Source organism: Mesitornis unicolor, unplaced genomic scaffold (assembly GCF_000695765.1).
Source record: "Mesitornis unicolor isolate BGI_N332 unplaced genomic scaffold, ASM69576v1 scaffold8216, whole genome shotgun sequence".
NCBI lineage: Eukaryota > Metazoa > Chordata > Aves > Mesitornithiformes > Mesitornithidae > Mesitornis > Mesitornis unicolor.
Window position 1 is genome coordinate 18,729 of NW_010188839.1, and position 20,587 is coordinate 39,315.

Consider the following 20,587-nt stretch of genomic DNA (forward strand, 5'->3'; position numbering starts at 1 on the left):
CATGCAATTATATAATTATAACCTTGTCAGTACAGCTATCACTAAATGCTATGCAATTATAACCTGCAAAAGAAACTACCATGAAGTGCTGGATCTCGTTAGTCCTGATCAGTACAACTTACCCACTTCCTGGAAAGTCTAACTAGGAAAGAGCTGTTAAATTACGTTGTCTTTCATTGTGCTTTTTTTTGTCTTTTACAGGAAAAAGTAGAATATGCCTTCCTGATAATTTTTACAGTTGAAACATTTTTGAAGATTATAGCATATGGATTATTATTACACCCCAATGCGTATGTTAGAAATGGATGGAATTTATTGGATTTTGTAATAGTAGTAGTAGGGTAAGTAACCTATCCTTCATTATACAAAAATTTAAAGTCTTCTTTACAGTGAAGTAAGACAGAGGTCTGTTTGACTGTGGGTAACGGCCTGTGCTTGATTTCTGTTCCTTTTGGAGTAAATGAATGACGTGATACGAATGAAAAATTCAAGACGAAGTCCTAAAAGTTCTCAGTCATATCTGTGGCTGCAGGCTGTGTTGCACAACCAGCTTTTTATTAAAAATTCCCAGATAATTCTGAGTCCTGCCAAAGGTTTGCCTTGGTGGTTATCTTACAGAATCTTTTCCATCTTACTCTTTCCAAGGTGGACTCCTGATGTCTTTCCATGTGATAAAGATTTATCTGTTTAGGTCCATACATCATGTGATCTTTTCATTTATCCCTCTACTGTGGTTATGTGGCATTCATCTGTTCTACTAAGACCTCTGGGAGAATCCGTGTGATTTGAAGTGGAGGAGAGTAGTCAGGGGAGACAGATTTAACTGAGTGATTCCTTGATCTTCCCAAAATCGGAGGAAAATTGGACACTTAAGTAATTTCCTTTGAGGTGCTGCACATCAGGCCCCAGATATGTATGATTTTTGGCTTGCCTGAGGGAGAATGTATGCTAAAAATGCCTTTTGAATTTTGTTTTTTTTAAACCCTGTGTGCCTTACTGTACTAGGAAGCCCTGGAGGGTCTCTTCTGCTGCTCCGGCCTTACGCAGGCCACAGAAGAGTGGGGAACAGAACATCCAACATTTACATTATGTACCTGCTTATGATAGATAACGCGTCTGGCTTTTTTTGTCAGCAACTTCCTCTCCATAGTTGTGCTAGTTCATTAGAAGATCCTTCCTTCAGCTATCTAGGGAATGAATCTTAAGGCATGTATACCCCAATTCCTTAAATAAGGAGGAGATTATATTAGAAAAAAGAAGAATCTCCACTACTGTAAATTTTATTTACTAAAAACTTTTTTTGATATAGCACATGTAGACATTATCTATGTGTAACTTTGTATATTGTGACTGGCTTGCAAAGAAGATCTTGGCATGCAGTGTGCAACTCTAATTTTGTTTTTAACTTCAAACTGTATCAAGGGTTGCCTATACTTGAAAAGGCTCAGAAATTAGAGTGTATATTGCTCTTTAATGCACCTCCTTATATAAAGGGAGAAGAAAAAGATGCAAAGTAAAGGACTTTGTGGTAAAGCATTACAAAATTTGGGCAGGCATTATGAATGTATGAGTACCTAACGTACCTATTTGTTTCTGAGATAGTAATTGTTACTGAGAAGATTGTATTTGGGCCAGTTGCTTGTCACTCAGGCAGTTTTGGTCCAGGACTAACATTTGTATCTAAATAGATCCTTTGTCAGGTCAGGTCATTCTCAACAGATTGGCCTCTGTGCCTGAAGGGGAAGCTTGGTGGGCAAGTGTGGAGACTATCACACATAAGAACTCTCTTCTCTTGCCAGGAAGTCACTTGAATAGACCTCTTGTCAAGTGACCGTGGAGTTACAGTCACCCTGGAGCAGTCTAATTAACATGACCTCTATCTTTGGCTGTGTCCTAAATACATGGTAACTAAAAAATTTTCCATTAACTCATAAAACACTCGTTATTGGAGGCTAAATCTAGTTAAGTCAAACACTCACACTTAATGAAAGAAAAAAATGAAGAAAAAGAAGGCCTACATCTTATCAAATACCTAAAATCTCACACTAAGATTCAAATCCTAGCTCAGAACTTAAAAGTTTTGGAATATAAACTATACTGTAGGTTGTCATCACTCTACCTGGAAGACAACGTGGACCCTTGGTAACAAGTCAGGCATGGACAAAACTGTGAGCAATATTTTTGTTTCTACTTTGAAGAATACAGTCCATATAAGGAAATAGGCAAGCATGAGTTTGTTTAATTAATACATAAAAGTCTAGTGAAAAATTTATTTTCATATACAGGCCAAGGTGGATATGGAATAACTTCTGGATCTGATTTTATTTGACTAGTTTCACTGTGAAATTTCATTAGATATTTTAATAGCTTTGAAAGAGCTGCCATGATGTCCTATAGTGAATGTATTAGATGAAATTTGCTTCATGTGCTTTCTCAGCAGAAGCTGCAGCAGTCCAAATGCATAAATCTTAATTATACCAAAAGATCCCTCTCTCTATGAGCAAAAGAGGAAACATGAAGACTGTTTTCCCCATAACATCAAATTTGGCATTTAAACTTTGGTGAACTGTACAGGAAAAAAAAGTCAATTTTAGAAGTAGCAATTTGTTTGTGGTTTGATAGGTAAATGGCTTTATAGGGTAGACATAAAATGGCAGGGCCGTAGACATAGCTGTGAATGGGATATTTTCTCCCATCTTTGCCACTTCTCTCTGAAACCTGTCAGAGTATGAATTACTTTGAGAGCAGTCTACTACTGACCTGCATGCTCTGCCAAGTCACTTCCATTGATTTCTGTGAAAAATCCATTTAATTTTCTGAATGATGTATGGACTGATAGGCTGACAGCTTCTCTTAATTCAGGACTTGATTCAGGAGTCTGTTTAATCATGTGTGCCTTTAGAGCATGAATAGTCACTCTGAAATCATTGAGATGGCTCATTTTCTTGGAATTATGCTTTTATCAAATTATAGGGCTGATACAGAACCTTGAACTATTAAATGAATTTCTATGGTTGTAGCAGTGTGTAGGCTGCTGGTGTTCGTTCTAAGATCTGTAGTCTTTGTGGCTGGGTTTAGCTCTGCAGGAGCTAAATTGGGATGGGTATTGACTGACACAGGTCAGTTGCTTGCTGGGAGAAGAGGAAGTCTTCAGTAGCCTAGTTTGGACAACTCCATTAAATATTACATGATTTCTAGCAGCTATGCAGAACGACAGAGTTGTGAACACTTTTTGTGACAAAACCAAAAACTTGAGTGTTAATGTGAACCATTTTTCAGGATTACAAAACTCTATCGACTTGATAATCCTTTCAGGAGAAGTTCAGTTTTGCAGTTACTGAACTAGAGACACTGTGCAAAGGATAATATGGTTTGCATGGTCCAGCCACAGTCTAGAAAGCCACGCATCTGAAATACAGGTCCAGACTAAAATAAACACAAGGTTACTTTGCACTTCAACCACTTGCATCACTTCAAATTGCTGTTCGAAGTGGGAAAGAAAAATAAAACTTCTGTCTTCCAAATGGTTGTAATGAATGGCTAGCTCATTTCTGCAGTGAAGAAATACAATAGAAAAAAAGAGTCAGCTGGGAATATCCTCAAAGATATTGTATGTGAGAAACAGATCTTTTTGCTTTTATTAATGTTGGACTCTATTTTTCATATATTCAGTTTTTGCTGACTGTATTTAGAGTATTGAACTATAGTGTCACTTGGAGTTCATATATTTCACCAAAATTCAAACAGATGGTTTCTTGTGATTCTCTATTTCGTGTTCTAAAGAGAAGAGTAATTCTCCAAACCTTACAGCTAAAACGCTTGAACAAAGAGGTGGCCAAGTAGCTTCATTTATTTAAAATAGCAGACTGTGTGTATAGAAGCAGAATGCTGATTTATTGGATACTGCATGATCATCGCTCTCTGGAGGGATTAGAAGCTTTTGCACATCATAACTCTCCCTGTCATGAATTAACGTGTAAATATACCTCTCATTCTGACAGCTGAGCAGCATCTCAGAATTATCTGCAGTTCGAGCAATTTCCTAATACGTTTGATTGCATGGTAAATGGATGGTGATGACCTTAACCTTCATCTCATTTTCTAGATTATTTAGTGTAATATTGGAACAATTAACCAAAGAAACAGAAGGTGGCAGCCACTCAGGTGGCAAACCTGGTGGCTTTGATGTCAAAGCCCTAAGAGCCTTTCGTGTATTGCGACCTCTCCGGCTCGTGTCAGGAGTGCCCAGTAAGCTCTTTCTTCTTTGATTCCGTTGGAATGAATACTGTAACTGATCTGATTATTTCACTTTTTTGTTCCAGGCATTAACAGAAATAATCTAAAGTTGATTTTTAATTTGTTATCTGTTATGTGCGTGATGTGAATTTTGAGTTGAATTTTGATACCCCGTTTCAAGTTGAACAAAGGATTGTGAATTCATTCAGTGCATTCTCTTCTTACACAGTTCAATAAGCAGGCAGGGGAATACACTTCTTTTTTAGAAGCTTTATATAAAAGTAAATTACAAGTTAAAATGCAAATACACCATTTAAAAAACCAGATTATTTTTTTTTAAATTCCAAACCCCTGTGGATCTGAAAGTGTAGGTGGTCCTAAAATAGTTTATATGTTGGTAAGTGTATGCCAAAGCACATTACACATTTGGTATTTCCTGCCCCCTCCAATGCACAGAAATGCCTTCTGTTTATCTAAGTAGAGCTAAAATATAAATTAGTAAACTTAAAAAGTAGAACAATATTATTTAAAGAAAACAAACGTATTTTCTGATAATCTTTCCTATTTTCTTTTAATGCATTATTAATTACTGAAGCTATTTGGGCTGAATAAAAAGTTTATGGCTTACAATTCAGCTCTTTCCAAGTCATTCAAAAGAAGAATCCTAATGCAGTGTTTATTATATCATTGTCTGTTACATGGAGATGATCATGATGGTATATCTTTAGAAAAGACCTTCAGTGAAGAAAGAAACGGTTTTATGACATTGTCAGAAAATAAGCCTTTTAAGATAAAAATGAGCCATATTTTGCTCTCATTTCACCATGGCAGCCTCATTAGTCTGGGATTTACTTCTTTTGGTAAAACAAAAAATTGACTAAATATTTAATTTAGGAGAAAAGGAAAATAAAAGCATTCTGAAAGTGCTGTGAGGGGTAAATAATGAAAAAGTCAGTTTGTTCAGAGTACAGATGTGTTTCCCCAGCTAATGTTACTCTATTTCTCTCTCCAGACCGAAAGTACAGTTCTGCAGCTGACTGAGTGTACATTTTCTCAGGACTTGCCACAAAGTTGTGGTTGTAGCACAGAACTTTATAAAGGTCATATAAAAAATGTCTTAGAGCCACACACTCACTGTATGCCCTTTCTTTCTAAAAACCCATACATTCTTGTGACATATTTCAAGTATTGACTTCTATGGCATAACCTTTAGTAACAGAGGAAATAATTAAACTTTGACACAAAGTTTTAGATTCTTATGAAGTATTTTATGTTATAGGAACATTTTGTGGCTCTGAGCAATGGAAATTTTTAAAAACTGTTTCACTCTGCACGTCTGTATAATTAATTTCTAATGATGTGTAATTATATAAAATTTGGTAAGGCAAGACAGAAGTTTGGTTCATATCTTTTCTTCTCTTTTTCTTTTAGGTTTACAAGTTGTCCTGAACTCCATTATAAAAGCCATGGTCCCCCTCCTCCATATTGCCCTTTTGGTATTGTTTGTAATCATAATCTATGCTATTATAGGATTGGAACTTTTTATTGGAAAAATGCACAAATCTTGTTTTCTTATTGATTCAGGTAAGTCATGAAACTTTAGGCTAAAATCAGGGATTAATTCTGTTTTCTTTCAAGTCTGTGAGATTTCAGTTTGAAATAGAATGGAGGCCAAAGCATTAAAAATGTTGTAATCCCATTTTTAAGCATGGTTCATAATTTTAGCAAGAGTGCATTAAAATTAAAAAATGACAACACAAACTAGTTAGAGACTAGAACATTGTCTGCATAGGTTTTAATTTCTGGAATGTGTAACTGAAATGTCCGCAGTGAAAAGAGTGAGGGTGACTTCCCTGAGTTCACAATCTGGCCGTGTCTCTCAGGGTTGTGGCAGTGTGGTAGGAAGTGCAGTTCTGTGATGAGTAACAAAAGGCTATGGTGTTCCTCTGTCCAGGTGAAATGATGGAATCAAAGTGTTTGCTATGGGAAAATGTTTAAGGAGTGAAACATGATGAGGAAGTATCTGATGGCTAAGGGTACATTCTGTCAGCGAAGTCATGAAGTAGACTGTATGCAGGAATTAGTCCAGACCTGTTTCCTTGGTAGTCCATATGTTAGTGTGAAGTGGCATGAGTTGAAGAAACAGCAATGAAGAGGAAGAACAATTAGCATGGGGAAATTAGAAAAAGATACTTGGTGGTGTTTTCTGCTTCTTTCCAATTAATTGCTAGAGCTGTTCAGTTTTTATTAGACTATTTTAAGGCTGTGAGGCCCAGATGTGAGGAACGCTAAAAGATCCAAAGGTCCCACAGGTTGCCTTTCTCAACATTTCTCAGGTTTTCTCAACATTTCTCAGGTTAATATCTGGATTTACCTTCCAACAGGGTTGATATTTATTTATGCGAATAGATAAATCACAAAAATTTGAGAACTGAAAGTTCTGATGGTTTTTGGTCAATTTTCAGATATACTAGTTGAAGAAGATCCAGCACCTTGTGCATTCTCAGGGAATGGACGTCAGTGTGTCATGAATGGCACTGAATGTAAGGGTGGATGGGTTGGACCAAACGGAGGCATAACCAACTTCGATAATTTTGCATTTGCGATGCTGACTGTGTTCCAGTGTATAACCATGGAAGGGTGGACTGATGTGTTATACTGGGTAAGTTCATAAATCACTGAGCTTTTCTGGCTTTTAAACAAGCTTTAATGTTCTAGTGAGAAATAAGCTGTGTTTTACAATACTATCAGTGGGAAATCTTGGTGAGTTTTGCAGGAGACAAGCTCAGCTGCATACTTTTTCTAGTCACAGCGTCTTACTGGACTCCTCAGGCTAAAAAGACATTTCAGAAACAAATTTATTCATTGCTTATTTGAGTTTTTTTTTTGCCTAGTCCATTTGGATCAATGTAATATTACATTTATGTCCTTCAGACTACCATTTTTGTTGTGCAAGCCTACAGTTTTCAAGTATGTCTTTTCTGATTAAGCTTAAGAGCTCTTTTTGCAATATTTCTATAAAATATTTCACATATTAACATAAATTAGAACAAAGCAAGCTCTCAACTGTCATTGCTTGCCATGGGGACTACTAAACATTTGTTAACCATTTAAAAGCAACAAGGGATGTGAGCCTGACATTGTCTTTGTAGAAGCAGCAAAAGCTATTAAAAAAACTGTGTAAGTTCCCACCTTTAAATGCTCCTCTAGCATCAGGTATGGAACCGCCACAATCTTACAATATAAACAGGCAGCTGGACAAAGACTGGAAAACTGAAGATATATTTAGTCCTGATTTTAAAAATGAGAATGGATTAAAAGAAACACAATTTTTTTAAAATTAGGGCTACCTAGATGTACAGAGAGGCATTTCTCTGCCTAACTCTCTTCCAGTCTAAGTACATTACATTCTTTTGTGAATCTTTAAGCACCTAAATATCTGATGTGAGTGGTTTGTCAAAAGTCATTCAAGAAATCTGTCAAAGAACCTACCTACCACAGGTACTGAAAATCAATGAGAATATTCTGTACTACTTGGTACTCAGCAGTAAGTCTTTGCAGCAATTAGGACCCTGTAACAAATATAATTAATTATAGCAGTTCAAATATTGGAAAATATTTATGATAGAAGATAACTGATTACTAGTAAGGATCACTGTTAGCAAGCTGTTAAAAATGGATGAGCTACCTCAAGAAGTATCTTATTGCAGCTGCACTTCTGTTATGGTGCGCATGGCAGCTTGGGTCTTGAATTTCTTCTAAGTTTGTCTGGCCATGTGGGACATCTGTGGTAGAGTACTGGATGCAAGTAGGATGTAGTGAATGAAAACTTAATTTTATGGGGTTATTTGTCGCAAGTAAAGGTGAAGTATGCTGTTGCTAAAAATTACAGCACCAGAGTGTAGGTTCAGATAAAATCTGTGAAACTAGATTAAAGAATATGGAGATGATTTTAAAATAACGTCGCTGTTAAAGTTAATTAAGATGCTAAACTGGCATTCTTTTAGGATTGAGAGACCAAAAAACCCCCAATTTTCTCAGAGAGACTGTGTGAATGTATAATTAGTATGTGGCTTATATGATTTGTTTTTGTGATGATGACAGGTATTTTTATCCTTCCTGGAAGACAAGGGAAGGTTTGTCATGATTTTCTAGAAAAAAATAGAAATATAACGTCTTTAAAGGCAAAAGTATACCCACATTTCAGTACCTGATAATTCTTTCCACTATCACCATTTTTTCCAAAGAAAAACCATGTTTTCTGTAGGAAAAACTTGGAGTTACTATCTTTAGAATATGACTGTAACAGAAGGTACAGAAACAATTTAGGCTGAGTGGCTCAGTATCAAACATTTTTTCTCCTGAAAATGAATGAGCTAATTGATCTGAGTAATCTTAAGAATTTTTTGTAGCACCTATTAGAGTAGGGTGCTGAATATTGTTGTGATCAGACAAAATGCAAGGCACAAGAAAATGAAAAATTAAAACTGTATGTATGAGATATTTTATTTCTCTATAAGGAGCTCCCAATGTAGCAGATAGTTACAGGTACACAGATGTCAGGTTTCATTTTATTACAAATGATACTGAGATTATTAGACAACGAAGCAAATATTTATTGACCTGGTGAAATATAATCTAAGCCAGACATTCAGGTGACTTTGGAATCTGTCTTAACTGACGTTTTTATAATTACATTATAGAGCTGGGTTCTTCCTGTCTGTAGACCAACAAATCACCCACCGTGAAGCTGAAATTACTTGCTGAGCACTAAAGAAATGAGAATGTGTTTTAATTTTGCCACCGGATTAAGCTGAGGTAGATTTAGCTGTTGCTAGGTAAAAATTTGAAAATATTTTGTTTTAACTGCAAACTGTGCAATCATTATAGGTAGACCAGATTGTAATAAGAATGTCCAAAGTATCTAAGGAAACCATTTTAGCTAGAGGTGCATGGGTTCTGTGGGTTGCTCTTTACTTAGAAATCTGTTGTTACAGAGACTGAGTTTTACACAAAACATAAATAAAACCAAAACCACAAATACTAGAAACTGCACAAAATTCCAATTTCCATTTGGTCACTGTGTGAACAGTAAAATTAACTACGTAGGCTTAGCTCGCTAGCAGGTGTAATCTGAGTGGGTGAAATACATGCAGTAGTTTGCATCATGTTGTGTGGCATTCTGTTAGCAAGAATGACAGCTAGAAATGACAGATTCCAGTAACACACACTAGCACAGCTCGTTAACGACAGTAAACTTGGCTTAAAAATTCTCCACACATCAGTAATGATTTTTCTCTTACGCATATCTAGTATGGATTGAGGACTTGATCCTGCTGCTGCTAGGCACCCTTCAGATCCTAGTGACTCACACGGACATCCTGCTGCTTACCAGTTTGCAACTGAATCCCATATGTCCTATTATTTTGTGGAGTGTCTTCATCTGTACTTCTGTACATCTTCTCCATTTATATCAGGACTGTGTTTATTTTGACAGTCCGTTGTTTGTTCTCTAGCCTTAACTGAAGGCTTATGCTGTTAGTTTTGGATCCCAGTGCAGTCCTTGTTATTGGCAAAGTAGCAACCTCTGTGTGCCCCAGTTTTTAAGGCTCTGGCTCACATGCTGAGGCCGAGAGCATAGTATTCTTTACCTTATTTTCAGTTTATGCTAGCAAGCACTCCAGAATTACAAAATCTGTGTCTGCATTTGCATATCTGACTCTAGATTTTTTTCCATGTCTTTCAAACGTCTAGATTTATAGTCTAATAACGGCAAACACGTATTTTGTAAATTGCTTTTTATTTTTAGTTCTTTCACTTGATATGTAGGAACACACATAATAAGCAGCGGTACTTGTCAGTAAAACCCCCAGTCTTCCCGTGAGTACCAAAATTATCACATTTAATTCTAGTTTTCACCATAGTGAAGTTACCTTGAGTTACTACACTTGAATAATCTATACTAACGCTACTGTAACTTGAATGAGAGATAGGCAGGGCCTCTGTGAAACAAACTAATGTGTGATGGGTTGCCAGCACAGTTGATTCAATGATGGAGCACCTATATTATTGGTTAATGAATTTTACTATGTCAATTTTATGGGCAGACATTGCATTACTAGCTCAAATATTAATAGTTCCTCAGTTCTCTGACACCTAGCCAGTGCTATTCAGATTGATCTTAGGTATTTCTGAGATTGAAGCGCTCAAGCTGAAATTGCTGAATAATGGTACATTGATGTACCATGAGGCTTTGCCTATTAATACACCTGGCGATATGTTAACAAGACATCTTCTCAAGGATTCATGTTTAAAATACACAATTCATTAACTGAAATGTCTAAGCAATCTAAAATACATCTAAAACTTGCATAAGGTTTGAGGAAAGGGGTGTCAGGCTTTTTAAATATACCCTTCACTAGTACATCAGCTTCTTAAAACTGTGTCCTTTACTACTGCTTGATAGTAACAATGTTATCATCAAAGAAATACTTAATTCATAGTTGCTCTACTTTTATAATAAAAAGAAGTATGCACTCAGAAATCTGTTTGTTGCTTTAGAATTTAAGCTTTATAGACAGTATACACCTTGAAACATCTCAGAAGATTTTAAGATCAATAATTTCTGTACTAATCTGTTTCAGCTGCACTGCACTGCACTTCTGCATGTCTAGTTTGCAAACATCTACACAGCCATTGCATTAATGTTACTGGAAGTAACATGCCAAGATAGAAAAGACTGCATCAGTATTTCTTTGAATATATTTCCATAACCCGAGTACAAGAGCTGTGGCTTCCTGACTTGCTTTCTAGTAGTACATGATGATTTCTTTATTATGCATAAACTGAATGGTATAAAATCATTATACATCTGTTTTCTAACTGAATGAGAATTTGAAAGAAGGATTATAACTCCCATATAGATCTATGCTTATAAAAGAAAATTATTGCAATAATAAAACAAAGCAGTATATTCATTTTTCAGAATGTCAGTCAGATGATCAGGAAATCAGACAAATTTCTAATCGTGTCACCTTTTAGAATGCTCCTAGTTCAACAATCTTGAAGGACAGCCTACTGAGAAGTATTATAAGGGAATATAATGTACTTGAAACAAGCTGATGTGCAGCCAACGATTTTTTCTAAACACAAGCAAATATTTTGCAAATATCTCTCACAAGAAACCACTTGGCTCAGGCACAAGATGTATTATTAGTCCATAAACAAAAAGTTTGAAGTATTATCAAAACTGTCATCAGAGTGCCGAGCAGGATCTCTAAAAAAAAAATCTTTAGAAAAGTGTGGCCAACAATCAAATAAGCAATAATACTCTAGAACTGTGAATTGAATGACTTAATAAACTAATGAGAAACAACTACTTTGGGTGATTTGAGTCATACTAATCCCGTTACATCTGCAGGAATGGAAGACGTTATTGCATCCAAACAATACTTGTCAGCAGTGAATTTCAGCTTCCAGTCTGAGACAAGTCAAGGGACGCTTCACGGTGTTTTTCCTTTTGTACATCAGCTGCAAATATTCCACAAAAAGTGTTAAAAATTGGGAGAGAATATGCTAGAAAAATCTTAGAAAATATTTATTTCTGCCTTTGTCTGTTACATAGTAAGGATAGCTTAATGCTAGTCTCTTAGCATCACTCAACACCACTCACAGGTCATCCAAGGGAGACTCTTCAGTGAAACAAGGCAGCTCATCCCCAAAGGCACTGATGTGCTGGATGCACAGTGCATCCAGCCTTTGATGACTACACAGCCAGAAATTTAACACATGATATCCAGCTGGGGAAAGTGTGCTAGAAGTTTTAGATGACAGTATTAATATGCTGCATAAATCCCACTTAAGAGCCAGGAATTGCAGGAAGGATTTTGTTGAATTTGTGTGTTAATTACTTGAATCCAATTCCATGTTAAAATCTAGCTTAGCCCCCTCAACTCCCCTGGTTTGGACTAATTATTTTTTTGTATCCTCTATATGTAAAAAGCTCTCAATCAACCAATTTTAGATTGCAAAGAGTCAAGAATTTGTCAATGAAATAGGAACCTCAGAAAGAGAGAAAAGGGAATGATCAAATTCAGACATGCAAACAGAGCTAGCAAGCCAAGGAATATACATGTTAAAAGTTTGAATTATCATTGAAAGGGACGATCAAATAATTTTTTTCAAATGAACACCTTAACACAAAGAACCCACTTGAGGATTTTGAACTACCTCACAGGGAAAAATCTTTCACATGAACTGACTTGACTTACTTTGACAAGATATCTGGTATCTTAGTCTTAGCTGACTGCTGACCACTGACCTGTACTGCAGTCAAAGCATGGAACTAATTTCTTGTCATAGAGCACTGCAAATACTGAAAAGAACATACTGTTTCTCCCCAGAAAGTTTAAATAAAATGGATAGAAACTGGATTAGAACTAGGCTAGACTTAAGGTAGTGCGAAGAACTCTACTAGCTGAGTAGCTGGAGTTTCTTCTAAAAACTTTGCCGTAAGAAGCAAACAATCCCTGTAAAACCATCCTAGTTCCCAGACTGCCACAGGATAACAGATTAGTACATACATTCAGATCTGTCTTGAGTATTAGGGCTTTATTCATTGTTTTCACATAAACTAAGGTGACAATTTATACCATTAATCCAAATAGTATGTGCTTTTTTGTATCTAGCACATGGGAGATAGTAAATAAATCCAATTATTATATAATGTTGTATGGTATATATATAGGTGACATAGCAGATATGAAAAGAAAAAGGGTTTTCAGTACATATCACCAAAGTAGTACTATTACTCTATTTATAGACTATTCTATATTATAGAATAATGTGTTAATACATTGTAGCTAAATACTTTAAAATAAACACAATGTTCATCATATTAGTTAATTAATTGCAATATTTTTTTGAAATCTTAGATTTAATAAACAAAATCAGATCATAGGTTTTATAAATTTCTTATGTGAAATTAGTTTGGGCAGTATAAATAGGTAGAAGCACTAACAACTTGTTAATCCTAAATTAGCATGCTACAAATAGTGAAGCAATTGAACACTTCCGTTTTGTTGTACCTGGGATATAGAGTTTGTTAAACCTGGTAGATTCCTTCTACACTGCAGTAGATAACCTTCTTTGGGTTACTGTAGAGGCAGTACTCTTCATTTTGGCATGGTTGCATCCATCCGCTCTGCAGATTCAACCTGGGATAGCTACCTGAAAAAGAGAAAATAATTTCTTAGCAGTCATGTTTGATATCTGGGCTTTCCTTGAAACAGTTATGTGATTTCTGCCCCCTCCCCCCAGCTAAAAGCAGTAAGCTGATTAGTGAAATGCCACCAACAGTAATTAGTAAAATAGCATTAGATGGAAAATAAAGTATCTGAATGGAAACAAAAAATTAACACCTGCATCTAAACTTACTTCTAATCAATATTAGAAAAAAAATACAAGCAATCAGCTTTGAAGAATACATGCTTTATGAGACTATGTAAATTACACACTTCATTAGCTAATAATGGATTAAAAACATAGAAATGAAGAAAGGAAGATCTGTGCAGATCAAAGCAAATTAATAAAACTAAAGCAGTGTCTTACATGTTGAGATTTGAGTTGAGTCAATCACTTACTTGTGTCCTGTACGCAATTTCTTAGCATGGTTTATGTACAGAAGATGGAGACCAAATTTAAAGGTGATTAAGTAATTATGAGGCTCTCTAGGTACTGCAGTAATTTTTCACTTCTCCAAGGGATCTATTTCTCTTTAGCCTACCTTAATGCCAGATCCATGAAATTCTGATTTTTCAGTTGTTGAACTGAAATGCAGTGGTCTCTGAGTTCACATCCCACCAGTGTATCTCTTGGCACATTTCTGTGTCTGCAGTACAACAAGGTTGAGTCTGGCCAACCAGGAGAATGTCAGGGAAATCTGTGCTTTAACTCCAGAACCCAGAGAAAATTGGAGATAAAATTACATGCTTTTACAAACCAGCCTGGAGGTTGCAATGCTTTGAGCACAGCCTGTTTTAAGTCAGCTCTAAGTCCACTTCAGCCTAGAATATCCGAGGACACAACCGTTGAAGCTAGAAGGCTTTGAAAAACCATCTGGTATGCTCTAAAATGGGTAGAGTAAGAAGCCTGTGATCTGAGGTTTTGTGAACCTCCATCACTTTAGTCTTGGTCTCTGAACGTCTACACTTCATTGTAACGGTAGCTGACTCCAACTACAGCAAAGCTACTGAGATAATTCACTCCAAATGCCAGATAAAGCAGCTTCAGACGGCACCAAGTTTATGTAATGTAGCTCAATGTAATTCTTCAAGACTTTGCAGACGTATGCTCACAAACGTATACATGTAAATATAGAGAGCTAATTATACAATGAAAATTAATTATTCTGCACCAATTTAACTTGTATAGAGTAATTTGTCTCCAGATCTGGTAGCATCAACAAACGGGATCTTTTACAAGGAGTTTTGAACTGTTGGTTACTGTGTCACTCATGAAAGTGAAAGGAGGAGCTTCAGAGTTCAGTTGAAAATTCTTTTCAAAGCTGTTTAGACATAGAAATCTAATGGCACAAAGAAGGGCAAAGGATGGCACTTGGGAGTGTCTTTGCAATAGGTGTTATGGATGCTAAAAGCTTAATGGACTTAAGGAGATGGGACAAGTCCATTGAGAGCCATTAACTATGACACCTCTTTGGTATAGTACGACCCTGAGCCACAGAGTGTGGGAGTCTTGCAAGACTTTTTGCTGAAGATTTGAGATGTGATATCTCCTAGATTTCCTGGTGTTAATTCAGCATAACTCACTTAACTCCTTATTCTGCATTCCTTATTCTGCACTTTGGGTGGGAAGTCAGCATTAATCCTTTCAACTGAAAATACCTTGTTTCTGAGCATGGAGATTTTCCATCCTTTGATGGAAAGGCTCTGCTTCAATTTTTAATCAGAGGGCAAATTGACTCCTTTAATCTTTCTTTAATTGAAAGTTATGGGAAGTGCCACTTGCCATGCATGAAGTGCAGTGAAGTTTTTCAAAAGTAAAGGATTTCTTTTTATACTTTCATCTCTGGTATTAATGCAATCAGAGATATTACTTCATTAATAGAAATTGCAGTCCATTACTTGAACAGAGTTTAATTATCTCTAGAATTAAATGGTAAAGTTCTTGAGTAGATGCAGTTTCAGGCTGCTTTTAGGAATTCAGTCTAGGAGTTGGTGCCAAGGTGTTCTACTAGATTAAGGGTTCCTGAGCTAGGAATGCCTTGGAATTAGGTAAGCATCTGCCCAAACCAAAGCATTTCTTCTAACACTGGTTAGCTGTGGCTTCCAACTTTTACATCACAGGGCATTAATCCTAGCTAGATTAGCCTAAAACATTGGACTTAAAATCAAACTGCATAAATCCTGAGAAGGATTTTTTTCATATGTTACGCGCTATAAAGTGAATGAAGGAAATGCAGGACACAATAGCCTTTACGACAGAGCATGGAAATTTCAGCTTTACTCCTGTGTTACTGTGTTAGCACAGTGCCTACCTTCTTTAATGTTTTTTCTGTGAGCAAAGAGAGTGCATCAAGTTGGAGATTGCAGGAATTGCCAGAGCTCTCTTTTCTCAAAGAAAAATTGCAAATACTAACCTTCTGTGTTTTTCAGAAAGATTTGTAGCAAGACAGTGCTGGCATCACCACCAGATAAATTTATGCCTTCATTCTGAACTCTGGTGATTTGCAAACGAGTGTTTGCTAATGGTATAGTTCAGTTAGATGCAAAATGCATTCATATGTATTTGAAATTAAATCAAGACATTCACTCTTATCAGCTATTGTTAGAAAAACACTTTGCTTATATCATGAGTAATGTCTATGAAACAAACTCAATTCTAAAGTAATAAAACAATTATGAGTATGCTTTAAAAAAATTTAAAAAAAAAAGTAATTTTTATTCCTAAACCTTAAGGACAGATACCAACAATTGAAAGTAGATGCAAAAGGCAGCATAATCTGGGGCAAAGCAGAAATTCAGCCTGGGCAATAGAATATTTTACTGAATACTTGAGTGCCTTCATTGTTAAGACTTCTCACATGTAGGGGGTTTGATATGAGGGAATGGGCATGGATGATAACCAACTAACCAACCAAAGAAAACCCCAACAAATAAAAATTACCAGACCAAACCCAACCCCAATTGATCTCCTTAGTGTAGGCACCTGACATGCTAACTCTTGCTATAAGTGTTGCACAGGAGACTTAAGTGTAAGTAGGTCAGTAAAATGATGGCATTATGAAAGGCTTTATTTTCCATATGATTATGCTGTTGCAGAATTGGACTATGGAAACTTGGAATCTTTTAAAATTGAAGGTAATGATCGCAGCCTTTCTGAGTGGCTATAACCCTTATCCATTTTAGTTTCTCCAAAATACAGTTTTATTGCAATTAAAGGGAAAAAATCCAAATCAGGTATACATTTTGCAGTCTTCTATTTTACCTGGCAAGTCTAAGTAGCTTTAAGTTACTTTTTAGTACCTCAGTTCAATTACTAAAACATTTTAAAAGGTGATACTTAGAGAGATTATTTTAAAGGTTGCATGGAAAAGTTGTGTAAAATAATCTTCTTTGGTTACCGAGGAAGTTAGTTTAGTTAGTATAAAGTGGCATTATTATAGATCACTGTTGAAGAAAAGTGCCTATGGGCCTTAACCTGCAAAGACTTAATGCGTGTTCTTATATTTAACCATCCATAGAGCTACCTTGCAGAAACTGAGATTATGATCCATTTTTAAAAGACAGAGTTAAAAACAAAACAAGTAGTACAGTTTGAGTAACATTTGTTCCCATGTTTAATATGTCTGTTACAATGGAGATGTTAAGGATAGGAGTCAGACTTGACTATCAATAGAGCTCAAAGCCTAATCACAAATTTCAGATACAAGAAACACACCACCATTCAAATAAGACAGGAACAAGTTTTACCCCCAGATTATTCTACAATACTGTATCTGATCTTGAAGGCTCATGCAGTGTTTATTGCCTGCTGAACTTTCATGGTTAAAAAGCCTCTTAAGAACCTAATGCAAACTCGTCTGTATTAACAGAAAAGCTGGACTAACTCCTCTCCCACAGGAGACACTTCCAAGAAGTTCCAAGTCAGAATTATTTTTGTAACTTATCAAATTGTCTTTTTGCAACTTAATGCTGCACACAGAAACAGTTTCCCTGTGTTTTAAAATGTCTGCTTTTCTGAATAGGCATTTCTAAGATTTCCATAGGTATGTTTCTTAAGTCCATCTTCTGATACGTATAATAAGCTCACTCAGAATAGACAGTGGAAAAGGTCTTTGCAGAAAAGTTTGTGTGAGTGTATTTAAAGCTCAGTTGCTTCAACCTCGTGTAAAAAAAATAAATTCAGCAACATTTTAAACTTCATTTAAGCTTGATCTTGATATGATTTTTGTTCAGAAGTGTTTCTGGAATATTTCAGTGTTTCCACCATGTTTCTCAAATTTGATATCTGTTTTTCATTTTCCTAAAATTGTGTTCATGTTTTTATACAAATTCATTCTCATTTATTTCTTTTTGAATTAATTTAAAATGTCTGACTGCATCGAACTGTAGTGTTTCAGGAAAAAAATATTGAAATTCCATGTTACAGGAAAAAAATAACATTGCCTGTACTGTTGAGATACATATTACTCTTTCTTTTCTCAAAGGATCATTCATGTACTAGGAGATATATGAACTAAAAAGCCTAATATTTCAGTATATTTTGTAAGCATCACTTTAATTAGTGAGATATGAACTTTAGTTCATGTTCTACTTATAAAAGAACGAAACTGTTGCAGTGCTCCACTTATGTTTGACAGTATTTTTGATCTGAATGCAAGGTTCACTCTGTATTTTGTTTTAGAGTATGTGTTAGAAATGCCAAGTGAATGTGGCCAGTGCCTTCTTTCTTGTAATGTTCTTCTTTGAATACTGAAGGAATGCATAGAATGCTCTCTCACCTAAATGATTAAATTCTCTTTTTCTCTCAATCTTCATTGCTATTACTATAGTGATCTACTCTATAAGATCATCTTATTTCTTGCAGATGAATGATGCTATGGGATTTGAATTGCCATGGGTGTATTTTGTCAGTCTCGTCATCTTTGGGTCATTTTTCGTACTAAATCTTGTTCTTGGTGTATTGAGCGGGTAAGCATACACCTTTTTCATCATGAAGGCAGAGTCCTGAATTCAGTTGCCATAAACACACAGGTTATCTTACACAGGTGAGACTTCAGTTGTGATGACATCTTTTAATAAACCGCTATTTCTTCCTTCTCTGATTAGAACATAAACAGTTTTCTGTAGCTATCATATAAATAACATACAAATGCCAAAATCAGAGTTTAGACGTACCAGTGTATATTGTTCGTGTCCATACTTGTGGCAAAATTATGAAAAGGACTAATAACTCTCCTGCACTTATTTAAATATTATTTTAACTAATCTTCTAAGGCATCGCATCTACTACATAATTTGGGTAAGTAAAGAAATTAAACAGATGTATATTGATTATTTTTAAGAACTGCATAAGCCATAAACTTTCAGTGTTGAAACCTATGTGATCTGGCAGCTGCAAAAAGGACTCTGCTGTTTAATGAATGACTGAATCATAACTTATTTCCTTACATTTTACAGGTAAATGATGCAATAGGATGTGAATGGCCATGGATCTATTTTGTTAGTCTTATCATCCTTGGCTCATTTTTCGTACTTAACCTGGTTCTTGGTGTACTTAGTGGGTAAGCAGTTGAGTTAACATTGTGTATGCTACTGCTACTTGTAAGATGGCCTCTGCATTTACTCAAGCTTCTCAGCGATGGCTTTTTTGCATGCACTTGAGATTCTATGTCATCCTACCAGTGTTTGCTCTTTTGACTGACCTGTGTGAGTCTAGTGCCTGTATCTGTCTGACATCACGTTCACCATGCTTGCCAAAAATATTCATTAACGAAGAGGCACTAATCTCCTTATTCTATAATATCACAGCAGGGAGAAACATTATTTTGCACACAGAGATGGGTGGTGCACCTGTACAAGTATTCTCCCTTACAGTTCCCCTATAGTCCCTCATAGACAAATGTCCTCTGAAAGCCCAACTTCTGCTTTTGTTCAAATATCCATAAAGTAATTGAAGTGTTATTTGTGTTTACCGGTGACATTGCAAAAAAACTTTTAATGGGTGCTTCAAGATCTATCTTAGTGTAAGACTAGACTGCCTTGGCACAGAGTGCATAGTGCTTCCTGTACGGTAGAGCTGTGTACTGCTGTGACAGCCTGCACCAGCAGGTTATTTGTCAATAATCAAGTATCCGTTTAATACACTTGTCAGTGGGAGGTTGTCACAGCTTTTTCTTGGTTTTGTACTGCAGACTCCAGCCAAGAACTAAAGTGGTGTCAGTTGTATCTGTATAATGTAGTTTAAAACTGAAGTTTATGACAACAGTTAGCAGGATTTTTTTCTTAAAAAGCCCCCTTATTGAGGTTACAACTCCACTTCATGGTAAAGATATTGTCTGAGAAATAAAATATCTTACTAGCATTTGAATACTAAAAGGAAATCATTGTAGTTGTATGTATTAGCTTTTAGTTATACAACAAATGATAATGTTCTGGTAATCTTAGGCAAGCTGTGCCCTTTGTTAGCTAGCAGAAGAATTTCTCTTTGATGCATCCTGACACCATAGTTGATGGTGTCATCAGGCTGCTGATTGTGCGTGCAGCCCTATTCACGGCTTTGCTGTGTTGTACACTAGATTTGAAAGGAATTATAATCCTTTCTTCTATTCCTGGAAATCAGACAATCAAACAAAATTTCCGGTTGCTGATATAACTATGTTAAAAGGGAATTTTTATCTGATGAGTGGTTTTACAATGTGTTTTTTAAAATCGTAAGTCATTTGTCTGTGATAAATTACTGTTGCACACAGGAAGCTAGGGAAAGCATAGTTTTACCTTACTGTCAGAATCACTTTACAAAGCAGATGTTTAGGAGCAGAGAGATATAGTGCTAAAAACACATTGCTGATTTTTAGATATAATATCTTCCTTCAAAGACCTGCCTTATAAAGTCTGATTTATACAGTCGTATTGGCTTTGTTTTGTTGGCTTTTTTTTTAGAAAGAAATGTGTAAATTGTTGCAAAACTAAGGGCCAAGGTTTCATGTCACAGACACACTGGACAAACAGAACAAGAAAGAGAAGGACAGATAAATGAGGGTAGTTGCGGTGTAATTTATTTCTTCTTTTGATACTGTTACCTAACATTGCTGTGTCACTAGACTTCCTGC

General features: G+C 35.9%; 1 protein-coding gene across 1 annotated transcript in view; it reads left to right on the forward strand.

The window, feature by feature from the left end:
* Positions 1 to 201: 201 nt before the first annotated feature.
* LOC104541734 (voltage-dependent L-type calcium channel subunit alpha-1D-like) overlaps positions 202 to 20,587 on the forward strand; it is a gene marked incomplete at both ends in the record, with an annotated part of 32,981 nt that continues 12,595 nt past the window's right edge. Inside the window, 5 exons of the mRNA XM_010185864.1 lie at positions 202 to 341; positions 4,106 to 4,248; positions 5,668 to 5,820; positions 6,702 to 6,898; positions 18,936 to 19,039. Of these exons, the coding sequence (XP_010184166.1) occupies positions 202 to 341; positions 4,106 to 4,248; positions 5,668 to 5,820; positions 6,702 to 6,898; positions 18,936 to 19,039 (737 nt within the window). The remainder of the gene's footprint in view (positions 342 to 4,105; positions 4,249 to 5,667; positions 5,821 to 6,701; positions 6,899 to 18,935; positions 19,040 to 20,587) is intronic.